The sequence below is a fragment of the Lineus longissimus genome, chromosome 3 (genome assembly GCF_910592395.1).
Source record: "Lineus longissimus chromosome 3, tnLinLong1.2, whole genome shotgun sequence".
NCBI lineage: Eukaryota > Metazoa > Nemertea > Pilidiophora > Heteronemertea > Lineidae > Lineus > Lineus longissimus.
The window spans coordinates 3,951,052-3,964,636 of NC_088310.1; the positions used below are offsets into that span (position 1 = coordinate 3,951,052).

Below are 13,585 nucleotides of genomic sequence, written 5' to 3' on the forward strand. Positions count from 1 at the left end.
ATCTGTACTCATCTTACAGATGCAATAAAATTAATAAATGAATCAATCTATAGATGTGATATATAGGCATAGGCATGCATGTTTCCCCGGGCAGGCCTAAGCCTAGTGCTGTACATGACAAGAAAGTATAACCTGTGTAAACATGTTGCGAATAGCCTCCAGTCCTGGTTGAGCAAATTATGATAAGCATAATACTCCGACAGAATTCCTGCGAAAGACCAGTTCGCGAATAATACGGATGATTAAATTTATGAAAATACACATGTACATACGTGAATATTGCAATGTAGAGGAGACACCTATTGGCAACTTTATGTAACTCAATGAGACCGACACTGCCTCCTGCCTAGAGCGATCTTCCTTATAACTTATTCTATCAGTCTCGATCGGGGTCTGGTTGTGACTTAGTCCTCATAAGACAGATATTTCGGATGAATGGAAATTAGTACTCAGGCACATGGAAATAAGCACTCAATAGTCCCCCCCCCACCCCCTCTCGACTGACAAACACCCCCGGCCCCCACTGACAACACACGTGTTGTCAGTGGCGGGATGGGTGGGGGGTTAGTCTAGTGGGGGGGGGGGCTTCATTGCGCTCTTATTTCTATGTGCATCTGGCCAGTTCGGCAAGGCCTAACGTCGTATATTCCAAAAATCTAGTCACATATTCCAAGCTAGTCTTTATTCATATCACCCGTCTCGTCGCGCATTCAAAATTTAAATCCTTTTGTACAGTAAACTCGTCCAGGTGCCGTCATACTGTTTCTACGCGATGTAATTTAGCCATTACGTACAAACGTCGCCGAACACCTGGGAATAAGGTAAAGCGGCCTCTCGCTAAAAATCCGCCATCATGGGTTTCGCAAATATCTGGAATTCTCACCCAAAAAAGTTCGGACAGGGCTCACGATGCTGGTATGTGCTTGAAATTTTGCGAAATTGTTATTGGATATATAAAGCATCTAAAACATTCGTTTAAACATTCAGAAATGTTATTTATTCCCCCAAAATAACTCTTTGAAAAAGGTGCTCCGTTGGCGTACATTCCAATGCACGTTTTGTGTACACATCGTGTACATTGACACACGTGTTATTATGTGAATTGCTAGAACTACTATTTCTATTGCCGTTCAGTATTTGTCATGACCCTCGGTATTTATACACTGTCCTACCCGAGTAGAAGAAGAAGAAGAAGACAATATGATGAGCTATTGGAAACGCCAGTCCAAATATGGTAGTAATTGGTACCACCACCTACTGATCCTCGACCTCGTTGGCTTTCCAAAAATTTCATTTGACACACTCCGTACAACTTTTATTAGACTTGACAAGGCCGAATGAGATCAGTAATTATACTTTACTTATTCTAGAGTCTGTTGATTTTTCAGCCGAGTATGCTCCAACAGACATGGTCTGATAAGGAAGTATGGACTCAACATGTGCAGGCAGTGCTTCAGACAGTATGCTAATGACATCGGATTCAAGAAGGTGAGCATCGCCATTGGGCTGGGGATGTCAGAAACTGGGCATGGGGCTTCAGGGTGCCCTGGTCTCTTTTGTAATAACGTTTAGGAGGTCTAGGGTTAGGGATACATATATCCAAATATTGTCATGTCGGTAGTAAGAGACGTGTGGCAAAATTGACATGGAAACAGAAAAGAAAATGTTGAAAGTTCCTGAAAAAGCTGAAGAGATCATGCACTGGACCTGGTGGTTAGAATGTCTAAATGAAAGTCCTACAAATGGTTGACGGTAGTTTCATAATTTGTAATCTTACTTCATTCCTTTCCAGCTTGACTGAAGCGTCGTGGTGAGGAAGGTACAGCCACAGCCTAGAAATGCATCCGAGATTCAACTGTTTTCTTTGAAGGAAGACTCCCTGGAGACTAACTGATGAGGTGGTGGGAAATTGGAAAGAATGTTGATAGTCTGTAGCTGTACTTGTAAATAAAATGAAGAAAAAAAATTTTAAAATCTTAATTTGTCTTGTTTTGGTACTTGTCTTCTTGAGCCACCATGATATCTATCGATATTATCTGGTTTTGATATTAATACTGCATTTATCAAAGTTCTTTTGCTCTGTACATTGCGATCTCATTATAAGAGTATGCAGTGATACTAGTCTGCTAGTATTGTGCAGTTTCGTACTGTTCCTTAGGATGTCAAAAAGCACACCTAGTTGAGTCCAAGCCCAAATCTTATACTTCCCAGTAGACAAGATTGGATGTCGGAAGGCTGGCACAGTCCTTTATCATATTGCGATGATGCTGGACAATCGCAACTACATAATGCTTCCTCTAATTTATACGATTGAGGGCGCTGGTCAAAAACCTTGTGAATCTGGAGTCCCTCCATAATATGGCTGCCCGGAGTCGAGGTGGAAACCTCCCCAAACATCTGATGCATGACAGGATTGTCTTGGAGTCTGGTCTACATCTTGTATGCAGGAATTCGGGTCGCTTCTGGAGAGTCAACCGGTAACGCGGCCTTTTATCTTTGATTTTCTGGCTTCAATCCTGTTGTAACCATACTTGTAGCTAGATTGAGACCTCAGGAAAGCGAAGGAAAACAGTCCCAAACCAACTAGCTGAGGTGTGTATGCAAGTATACCTTGATGTTGGTCCTCGATATTGGCACGGCACTGAAGTTCTAGATTCTGCAGACCTGTTCTCAAGATGCTGGACAATCTTTACTCTGAATCCAGGGCTGGATGCTACAATGCTCGAGTCCTTGATAGTTCATAAGTCTACCTTGTACAAAAAAAATTGACTGTAACAGCCCTATTACAGTCGAGTCCGGACTGAGCTGGGGCATTATAGATCATTTGACAAGTGTGTGGCAACTCCTGGCTAGCTATCAAGAGGTCTGGTTTGAACCCCATGGTGTGAATAATTTAAGGCAATCTTCTGTAACATACAACCAGAGAGGACTTTGTGTGAATCACCCTGGCGTATTCAAGGATGTGTGTATACAAGACAAAAGACAGTCACAGCATACCCTTGTCTTTGATCTATTACATGAGTAACTGTAAAAAACACAAAATTATTTCGGGTCTTTGATTATGCTGTCGTCTGATACTACTAAGAGGATCGGCGAGCAAGGCAGTTGGGTCATTGTCCACAAAGTGATAATACAGGCTTTTCGATGCTGACCACGGCAGGTTAAAAAACAGAAATAAAGCTGTATTTATTTCAATAATTTATTTCTCTTCTAAATTCTTCAATAAAAAGACAACAGTTAGACAATAAAATTGAATGCAGTACATGGTTACCATGGTAAATATAGGCCTATGACGTGCATTCAACCAGTGTTAAGTGCATGTACAATGACTGATTATTTATCTGATGTCGCCTTCTCAAAAGTAGATGGTCACCTTCAATCTGCAGGGGAAAAATGAGAGCATGATTCCTCAACTCAAGAACCAAGCCCAATACTTTTGAATAACTGCATGTACATGTACATGCAAGTATCGCACATGAAATCTATCAAAATAAAAAGCACCACAAAAACTTCATAATTAAGTATCATTTCAGAAAATTAACTATCAGGCAGAATGAAAATGATCTAAAATATGGTCTTCAAACAGTTGCACTTGCACATAAGTGCCAGTGTACATGTATTTCATGTTCTTTGAACAAGAGGGAACACTTGACAATAAAACGACAAAAACAACCATTTACAACACAATAAAGTTACAGCAATACTTATCATTTACAATTGTAAACTTGTAAAAATAAAAGGGTATATCTATCAGTCCTAAAAGAACTAGAAAAAATTTCATTGACCTGACAATGTCACTTCTTCCAGATTAAATCTTTTCCTCTTATGGTGAATCTCTGGGTTTTTTTTCAAAAAGTAGCCAAATGATGTTGCTCAGTATAACATGCCATCACAACCAACACTGAGCCTGAAGAGAGACATTTTTTCCCCACAAGGCTGCCTATCCATACACGTAGTGGTGTTATTTCCATTGCCTTTATTGTTTGTTGAAGTATAATTCATACCAAAAAATACAGAGATTGCAATCTGTTCTACATGTATGTAGCTATGAAAAAATAAGTGCTCCAGCGTCAAATCGCACATAACCTAGTTGATAACAACAATGTTCTCCACTGGGGGCTGGAGTATATGATTGCAGTTCTTCGCTGTAGAACAACCTAAAGCCATATGCCTCTAATCTCTGGAGTTCACTGTACTCTTTCCGCAAGACCGAGTGGTGCTTTCCATAAACTTTGTCAGGAAGGTTTATGTTTATGACGACTTGGGTAATGTTCTGAAAGGACAAGACAGATAACCGATTTTTAACTTACATAGACTATATGCCGAGTACTTTTACCCAAGCCTATAATTGACAATAAGCCTTGGCCAACAAGGCATCCTAGAGCCGGAAAACTCTGAAACACAAACCCAGGCAGATGCCACTCAAGCAGGCTTGGATGGCAAGGTATCTAGATGGAGGATACACTGAACTTAAAATTATGACCGAAGATGCAAGGCCTCAGCCAGTCAGCGTGAAACCAACAAAGCACATACTGTGAGGAATAACCTCTACTAACCTTGAGAGCACCATTATCTAGAAGTAGCGAGATAGCTGGCCAGACAATGTCTGGGACATCCAGAACTAACATACTCATGTGTGTCTGAGATCCAATGTTTTTCAACACCTCGTGCAGTGTCAACAGCTGCCGGGATTTTCTGAAAGATAATAAGGGTACTTGGTCAGGAAGGCCAATTAGCTAACAGACCACTCATTATTGCAACAGTGGGTCGAGCTGGCAACCATCAGTACTGGGCCTTATTGCACAAAAGTTCATTAATACATTAAGTTTTGATACAGTCCTCTATACTACAGGCCTACAGTACGTGTGGCACTGGCTGTGCCTCAAATCCACAACCATCCAATCATTTGACACTTGTTGCGTGTATACAAGGTGGCACTGGCTGCGCCTTAAACCCACAACTGTCTGAACACAAGTCAGGACGCTGTTCCACTTTCAAGTACTCATGATAGGTATCTGCAAGTACCTCTCTCGACATAGCAGGACGTACCTATTAGACTTAGTGGAATACCGATACCACCTAAATGCGGGAAAGTGAAGAACATCAGACGCATCCTTCCTGGCAGTTTTTTGGTATACAAAATTGATAACTTGACATTGTTGTGCATGTAAACTGCGGTCTATGGCATCACTGTTGAATTCACTGAAAAGGAAGAAAAAACACGATACGCATTTTAAAAAGATCATTATTGAGGTTTTTAATAGCCCCCTTGTATTTTGACGTCTGCTTTGTGTTGGAAATTGTACAAATCGAGACAAAAACCTTTCGACACCACACCAGCTTTCAAATCGAAATCCAATACGACAAAAATCTGCTCAGATCAACTTTTAGAGCATTTCTCAATTAAGGAATTTATGAAAGCAAAAAGTTGGGTTAATTTTGGTGGATTGTCCAATCAAAACTGCCAGCGTTTAAAATGAGCCAATCAGAAGGCTCAATTGTGAGATTGATTTGCTTTCAAAAATGGGTGAATGGGGAAATAAATCGAAAGTAAAAGAAGTCCTCACCTAACAAGAACAACAGTACAAGAGGATACTTTAGTCTTGAAAGCAGCAGGACAGTATGTGTACTTCTTGTCTGCTTTGACTGTATCCTGTACATACATTAAATCTGAGCAATGGTGTGTGGATTGATGAGTGTGCATGTACCCAAGCAGACGACTCTCTTCAAGCTCTGAAGTACCTGGAAAACGGAAATTATGCAGAGTTGGTTTTGATCAGAGTAGACACTGTCAAAGCTCAGAGGAAATGCAAAATTTGTTCACTGTCAATATAAAAACGGAAGAGTCCAATCTATGATAAGTTGTAGAATTTCAACTCAAACAAAACCTGTTTTTAGCAACCTTTGTCTGTGATGAAGCTGTGTAATAGAGTTGACACTCTGGCGTATCGGCTCTATCATTTTCATGACCAAGAATGGCGTTACGTTTTGGAATTATTCCTACCGAAATCAGCCGGTGGATGCAGGACGAAATACTGTGGTCCAGGATCCCGCACCCATGATAGGTAATACATGCAAGACTGCATCATTGTCACTTGTAGGCAGAGATTATGTGATGCTGCCGTATGGTAGAGGCGGAATCCTTCACGGTAGAACAGCTCATGGAGAGCCTTGTACCAGCTGTATAGATAATCATCATCTAGTTTGTCTGAAATCAATCATTTGAGACCATCAATGATGTAGTTTAGACTAACACAGCAGAAGACTGTGCTTTGTTTAATTGTTGACTCAAATCATTTTCATGACCAAGACTGGCATTTTTCCAAACTATTCTTTCTTACCGTCAGAAACAGTGCTCAACTGGCATTTTTCCAAACTATTCTTTATTACCGTCAGCCACAGTGCTCAACTGTGACAAGCCTAAAATGTTAGGCTTTCTTGCAGGGCCTCAAATCAGGCCAAAGCTAAATTTATGAGCACTGAAGAAGATGATAACCTTTCGTAAGACTTACCAATACTGACCACCACAAATAACTGCTTCACGTTCTGCAATATATGATCCATGATCATAAAATGTAGCACTTCCCAGAGAGTTGCATCGCCACCCACCATCTCCAGTTTCAAGATGTCAATTTTCTTGTGATGAAACTGCTCCATCACCTTATTTATCGTTGTCTGACCGTAAGAGTTCCGAGCAAAGTCTGCATAATCATTCGAGACAACATTTATTTTCATGAACTTCGTGTTGTTCCAGTTTCTGATGTGGTAAGGTATGGGCTCGTGATTAATAATAACAAGATTAAAACTGAAGTTCTGCACTAAATTTTTTTCAAATAGGAAATCCAAGTTTGGCCTGGAAATAAAGACAAGACCACATAGAATACAGAAAAGAAAGATGAGGATTTCAGATTTTCAAAACAGGAGTTGCAGCTTGAGGACACTTTCAGTGGAATATGAACAGGGAAGACATGTAGCACTTGTCTCATGTTCTGATCTTGGGTAACGGTACATTTTTGATAGCAGAAAAATGTGCATGGCTTCAATACCTACCCAATAGAATAAGCAAGTTTCCTGTCCTTCGAATCAAGATTCAGTCCTACCTCCGGCTCGATACAAATCGGCCAATAAGACCGGTTACCAATCTGCATTGACATGTTACATTGGTAATGATACGACATGATAAACTTGAGGAGACGACTCGCTTCATTCTTGGCATCATATAGAGGGCGTAGTGGGGTATAACTCCCATCATCGTAAATATAGGCCAACTGGCAGATGGCATAAATGCCTATTATGACAAAACATCCGTAGCAGAGGGTCTTCTTCCGTCGTGGGATCATCATCTTTAGGCTGAAATCAAACAACAACACTTCACTTAGGATCTCACACTCCGAAGAAATCAATCACCAATCCAAGGTTGGGTTAATTTCCTTTCATGCTTTATCCATCACCAATGCTAAGTCGATCAATCAATTAGTCAATCAAATGAACACTCTCAACACCTCAAACAGTGCAACAATATATTCAACATGTTGAACTGTCCATTATTTATGTACATGCATGAAACAATCAATCGATTCAATGTATTTACTTATATTTTGACTATTTTTTGATATTATTAGGCACAATTCTGAGCGTGCCTGTGCTAATTATACACCCTCCATTCACTTCTACCTTGGCATTACTTAGACTCAATCATGATCGATGGGTGAAGGGTAGCACAAGAAGTTGACATTCTGGTCATTTTTATCGAAAAATCGAAGAAATGAAACCTCCATCCTCCATTTTGCGACGATTAGCCCTGCCACCTAGCGACACAGCGACAATGTGATAACATATTTACCATGTTCCAACGGTCCGGTACCATTTATTTCTTTGAAATTATTCCAAAACGACGGATTAGATACCAACCTCTTGTAATAAATGCATATATAATGCTTCCTATTTTAAAATATTTTTTTGCTGTAAATATATTTGCGCTATTTCTTAAGGAACAGCCTAGCCTGGTACCACTGGCCACCGTCAGACGACGCTGTATTGACGGGACGGACGGAGCGTCGTCTGACGGTGGCCAGTGGTACCAGGCTAGGAACAGCCATGTCTGGTTATGACTTTTGAGCATCCACTCACCCGGTTTTCCCGATAGTGGCGCCAATGTCTAATCGATAATCAATGATGACTTGACTCCAAGAGAATCCACGCGACCTATAGTGCAAATCCGCCATGACTGACATCATTGGTGCCAGAAACTTGGACTTTCGATCTGGTGGTCACGAGTTCGACTCCCCGTGTATCCACAACATTTTGTGTTGTATGAGCGCACATAATAATATCCAACGGTGATAAAAGTTAGATATGTCGCACACCGAATCCTGCTTGGACAAATGCAGCTCCAGTTTTAAAGCATTTTCGTTTGAAAAAAAACATCTCGGCTCACGCCCTTTAAATATTCCCGTCTTGACTCTTGACATTGCTCAGCTTCCAGACAACGCGCGTCAGGATGGGCGGAGGCTACGCAGGCAACATCGCTGGAAGTTTAGTATGATGATTCGTGCAGTCGTCATAAGTGTACAAAACGGGGCTGGGTTATTCATATTAAACTGTTTGGCTCTTACATCGCTGTTACTTATCAATGGAGTTAACGGCATGCGATACATGATGCCACGGGCCTTAGAAAACCAGAGGTGCTGTTGGTGGCCGGTTTAGACATTTGAAATGTCCCGAGAACGCAGAGTATTCTAAAAAGCGCTTTCATCCTTAAGCCATCGACGGCCATGGCCTCTATAGAACTATTTACGGTGATCTGTAAGAGAATAATAGAGCCGGACACTTTTTCCAGGGGGACATTTTCTACTTTGCGCCCGTCATTTTTTAGCAACTACATGTAGCCACGACAGATCGATAAGTTCCTGTCATCGTGTTGACACTGCTGAATCGAATCAATTGATCGAACTTAGCGTCGTCTGTATGTTGCTATCATAATACATGAATAGAAGCCCGCGTTGATCAAATGGGTGTATTTTGTTTCAATTTCGTTTCCATGGATACGTCAGAAAAGATTGTTTATATCCATAGTTTGTATTATTGCACTTTGTGGTTTACCATGGTTACCGTCCTCATTAACCGGGTCGCTGCTGCATAGAAAGCAGACTATGCCCCGTAGCTGTGATGATTCTAGTGATAATAGACGTTAATCATGATGCGGCTTTTATTATCAGGAGTAAACTGCTTGGGACCAGAGGACGCCACGCGTCCGTTGCTAAGGAGTTCATTGCTGCCGTGTTGCGGTAAAGACAATAACCGAACACACAGGTGCGTGATAATTAGAAAATGAATATGCGCATGCGCGGTATTGAACAACTGCCGCATTAACTATTTAGTGACATGAACAAGTTTACGCGTTATTCACAAACGATCTGTGGAGGTTTAGTGGAACTATGACATGACGATTCTACGGCGTTAAACGAGAAGGTTGAGTTGTCCTCCACTGCCGCACGTTGCATCAGGACCATTCGTCCTACCCACATAAAAATTGACATTCTAGAGCCATGTGACTGTTATAGGATATAACCACCAACTCACCATTTATTCAGGATGTATACTTTTGATGAATTAAACGGATATGAACAGATATATTGTTCATCAACTATCTTTTGGGAAAACTGATTGGGATCATTATAAAAGTGGAACTTATTAAATTCGTCCAAAATGCCGGGATCGCGACGGGGACTTGTCGCGCCCCAGAACACGTTCTTGGAGAACATCATCCGGCGTTCAAATGGGCAACGTAAGTTACATCCAGAAGTGATATTGTATGTTTTAGTTTTAGTTTTAGTTTGTCAGCAGTAACAAATCCTGTGTCGCACTAGTTCAAGTAGTGATATATGCTGCGATCATTGTTTTTCGCCGCTTTGCAATGCCGGTTAGTTTTACCTTCTGTTCCAGATCACGCCGCCCTGTTTGGTGGTAAACTTTATTTCGTTTTCGCGGCATTCATCGACCTCGCTTTTTTCATTTCCAAACGGCGAACGAAGGTTGGCTGGTTTTGACGAACGCGAAATGATACTCCGCGCAGTCTCTTCAGTCGGTTAGTTGATTATGGACAGTTGTCTTTAAGTGTATTTCAATGTACAGATGATTAAACAACCGGACCGGTGTTTAAAGCAGATCAGGCCTTATGCCCCACTGTCCGGATTCTCTGTGATCAACTTTGAACAGCTGCCGTGCATCACTCAGTCATTGCAGCGCTGCAATAATACTAAATACCCACAGTGGCATGACTAGTTGCAATACATAGTTGTAGCACATGCATAAGGGAATTGACGAGGTATCCGCCACCGAATATTAACGTCGCTCAGACTGTCGCGATATCAGGGAGGAAATTACCAAAATACTTTCTTATAGTATACGTACCACCGAATTACGCATTTCCCGCGCATGCACGGTAGCAAAATTGCGATGAGGTAATTTGATACCAAATATCCCCTACCAGATTACAAACGTCCCGATGCATCACTCTTTCAAGACAGCTGTACGTAGGACACGGTGACAAAATTACCAAATATTCTCCAGCCAATGACTACAAGTTCCCGTTCCCTTTACTTCTAATAGTGGGATACTTCTTCTTCTTCTTCTTCTTCTTCTTCTTCTTCTTCTTCTGCGTTCGGAATTAGAGCAGCTAGTGTAATACTAGTGAGGAAATAACTGGCAATATCCCATCCATGTGCATCATCACTCAATCAGTGCTCTATCAGTAAAATTGCGTGGTGAGAAACTGTCAAATGTTCTTCATCGAATACCACCTTCCCACGCATCACTTGACAATACTGCATAACCAATACATGTATATACATCGTACATGCACCTATCAACATGTGGTAGAATGAACTGAAATTCTCACTAGATGCACTACGAACCTGAATGATATTAAGTCCGTGATGTGCTTTATTCGTAGCACAACAAAACACGTGTTAAATTAATTGTATGGAATTTTAATTGAAATGGCTTCATTCATTGAAATATTGCAGACAATTTTAATAATGCATCCCCGGCATAGAATTTTTTTTATAGTTGTTCTGACGAGCATTATGGTCGTCGTCTGGTAGATTGTTATTTGATCAAATTGCATTTTATTTCATGCAACGATTAGATATGTAATTTTTTGGTATGGGCCCTCTCCCATAGAGCTTATTAGTGTGCTCTCAATATTAGGGTGCCGGCAATATTTTAGGAGTACGTGTACAATAATTCAAACTGACAACTTAAATTAAATGTTCATCAACATGCACAGCGTTGGAATCTAATCTCGGCCAACATACATGTACATGTGCACATGTGACATGAGTATACACGTATATACATGTATCACATGGACTAGCTTGATTTTTCAGCCAGTTGACTGCAGTAGTTTTTGCCCTGAAAATGTCTTGCTTTACTCTATGTCAACCAATGTTTTGATGCTTATATTTTGTACATTTACTGCTTAAGCTGACGTGACGCTTTAAAGGGAGACATTCTGCTGCCAGTGTCTAGTGTCAACATTAGATAGTGTGTGTATACTGACAAAACGATTTAATGAATAAGATATAAGGTTTGAACTACTGCTACGGTAATATCTGCGTCAGTAGCGGGCTACGGTCGCGAAAATGTCAAGATCGGGACTCTCGACTTCTTATGATAGATACATAGATTTTATCAAACTGCATAAACATGTACAATGTAATGTTTGCATTGTCAAAACGTTATTGTTGTTGACGTAGAGAATCCGATGAATTAGAATATAAATTAATCTTGGGAGAGTGAGAAAAGTCAGTTCATCAATCCAAGTCAGTTCACTGCATAATGGATCCATCCCGCTGTATATGATGATCTGGCCACTCCCCGACGACTCTAGTTTCCCAACCTGTCAATGGTTTCTTCGACATTTTCCAGTTTTTTGTCCGACAATTCGCGAATTTCTTCCGCCGAATTTTCCAAAAGGTCCTTATGTCGAATGTAGTGATAGACTTGGACCTGTTCGTGGACCGTATACTGGATATTTAGTCAAACCTCGTTTCAGCGATGACATCAAAGCAGGCGACCCACTAGGCGTTTAAACTAGAAAACTGATACTATAGACTGTTGAAAAATGACAAGTCAAAAGAGAACTGAGGTATATAAACGCCACGGACAACTTACCGATAGTGAGAAAGTTTAGAAACCGGGGTCAGATATTACGGAAGTAATCATGCAATGGTCTATTCTGCTGTATCACATTATGCTCAATCAGGTCAAATCAATGTTAATCAATGGTCTAATGAAGTCCATCGGCTTTGTTGCTAATAAGGTCCTTGTATGGTTTGATACTTCTTTGTGAGAGGACGGTTGGTATATAAGTACTAATTTTCAAAATCTATGCTTCAAAGTCGATCACTTCAAAAAGAAAAGAAGACATCATACTGTCAAAACAGATACGTGCAGCCGTTAGTAATCTTTTCACCAACCCCAGTTACTAGGTAAAAATAACTTGGGGAATCACAATACAATCGACACCTAACTCCTAGTTTCACGGATCTATGAAAGGTTAATTAATTATTACGAAATCGAGACAAACGCCAAGCCGGAACGTGACGGCATGACCATCGGCAACTTGAGGTCGCCAACCCATTGTCTACATGTATCCACGCTGCGCACTGGACATTCAAAAGAGACTTACCTTAATTGCAGTAGCCCCTTGTATAACTATCGACCAAATTCGTCAATTTCAGCCTATCAAATATGCAAAAGGCCATTAGTATCTCCGTTCATTTCAACACTGACATTAAAATGATTGCTATTATAGCGATTTTAATGGCAAACCTTTGATAACCGTGTTTGGGGAGTGCTTCACGTTTGTCATTTTAGCCATAATTCTCATTCATTTTGCGTGCGGTCAAGTCGTACAATGTTTTGATTAATTGATTCTCGAGAAAGCCTTATAAGTCTCATTTGAACTGTTTACTAATTGGAGGAGACTATACCCATGTCAGACTACATTTGATTGCTTTTACCACGGATGCAGAGCAACACATCTATGCTTTTACTAATAAACGGTAACGGCGAACCTGTAAAAAACCTTCAGTGCGGTACAGGCGCCATTAGACTATTACGGGTGTCAGTGTATCAGGCAAAAACATTGGGTACATGCATCAACCCAACCTAACTTAAATTTTTTCTTGTTATCAGGAAAAGACAGTAGGTGACTTAAAGTAAAAATCCTTGGTCCAAGAGCGAGTGCGATCTAGAAATCAATAACTATGAAACGAGTTCTTGTCCATCCGTATACTCTCGCACGTGCCTTTCCTCTCAATTTCATCGTGCGTCTTGGGAATTGACAGAAAATATGAGTTCAAAGATGCAGCACACATGAGTGCTAAAACATACATTGGTATCCTGTCTGTTTTGTTTTGTCAACGCACGTGGTGAAAGCTTTGTTACATGTACGCGCTGCTATGTATACATGCACGGACTCTACGTTCAGCTCGTTAAGCACAGAATCAAATTTCGGTAATTAGGTCCATGGAGTAAGGAATCCATGCACACAAAGCTTTTGTCGAATGCTTTAACG

General features: G+C 40.7%; 1 protein-coding gene across 1 annotated transcript; it reads right to left on the minus strand.

The window, feature by feature from the left end:
- Positions 1-3,193: 3,193 nt before the first annotated feature.
- LOC135484673 (uncharacterized) lies at positions 3,194-7,820 on the minus strand. The gene is made up of 8 exons (XM_064766304.1): positions 7,675-7,820; positions 7,051-7,350; positions 6,513-6,853; positions 6,005-6,208; positions 5,568-5,742; positions 5,050-5,202; positions 4,557-4,695; positions 3,194-4,273 (listed from the first exon to the last, which is right to left on the minus strand). The coding sequence occupies exons 1-8, from the start codon at positions 7,680-7,682 to the stop codon at positions 4,046-4,048; spliced, it is 1,548 nt and encodes a 515-aa protein (XP_064622374.1). The 5' UTR covers positions 7,683-7,820; the 3' UTR covers positions 3,194-4,045.
- Between the last annotated feature and the right edge of the window lie 5,765 nt (positions 7,821-13,585).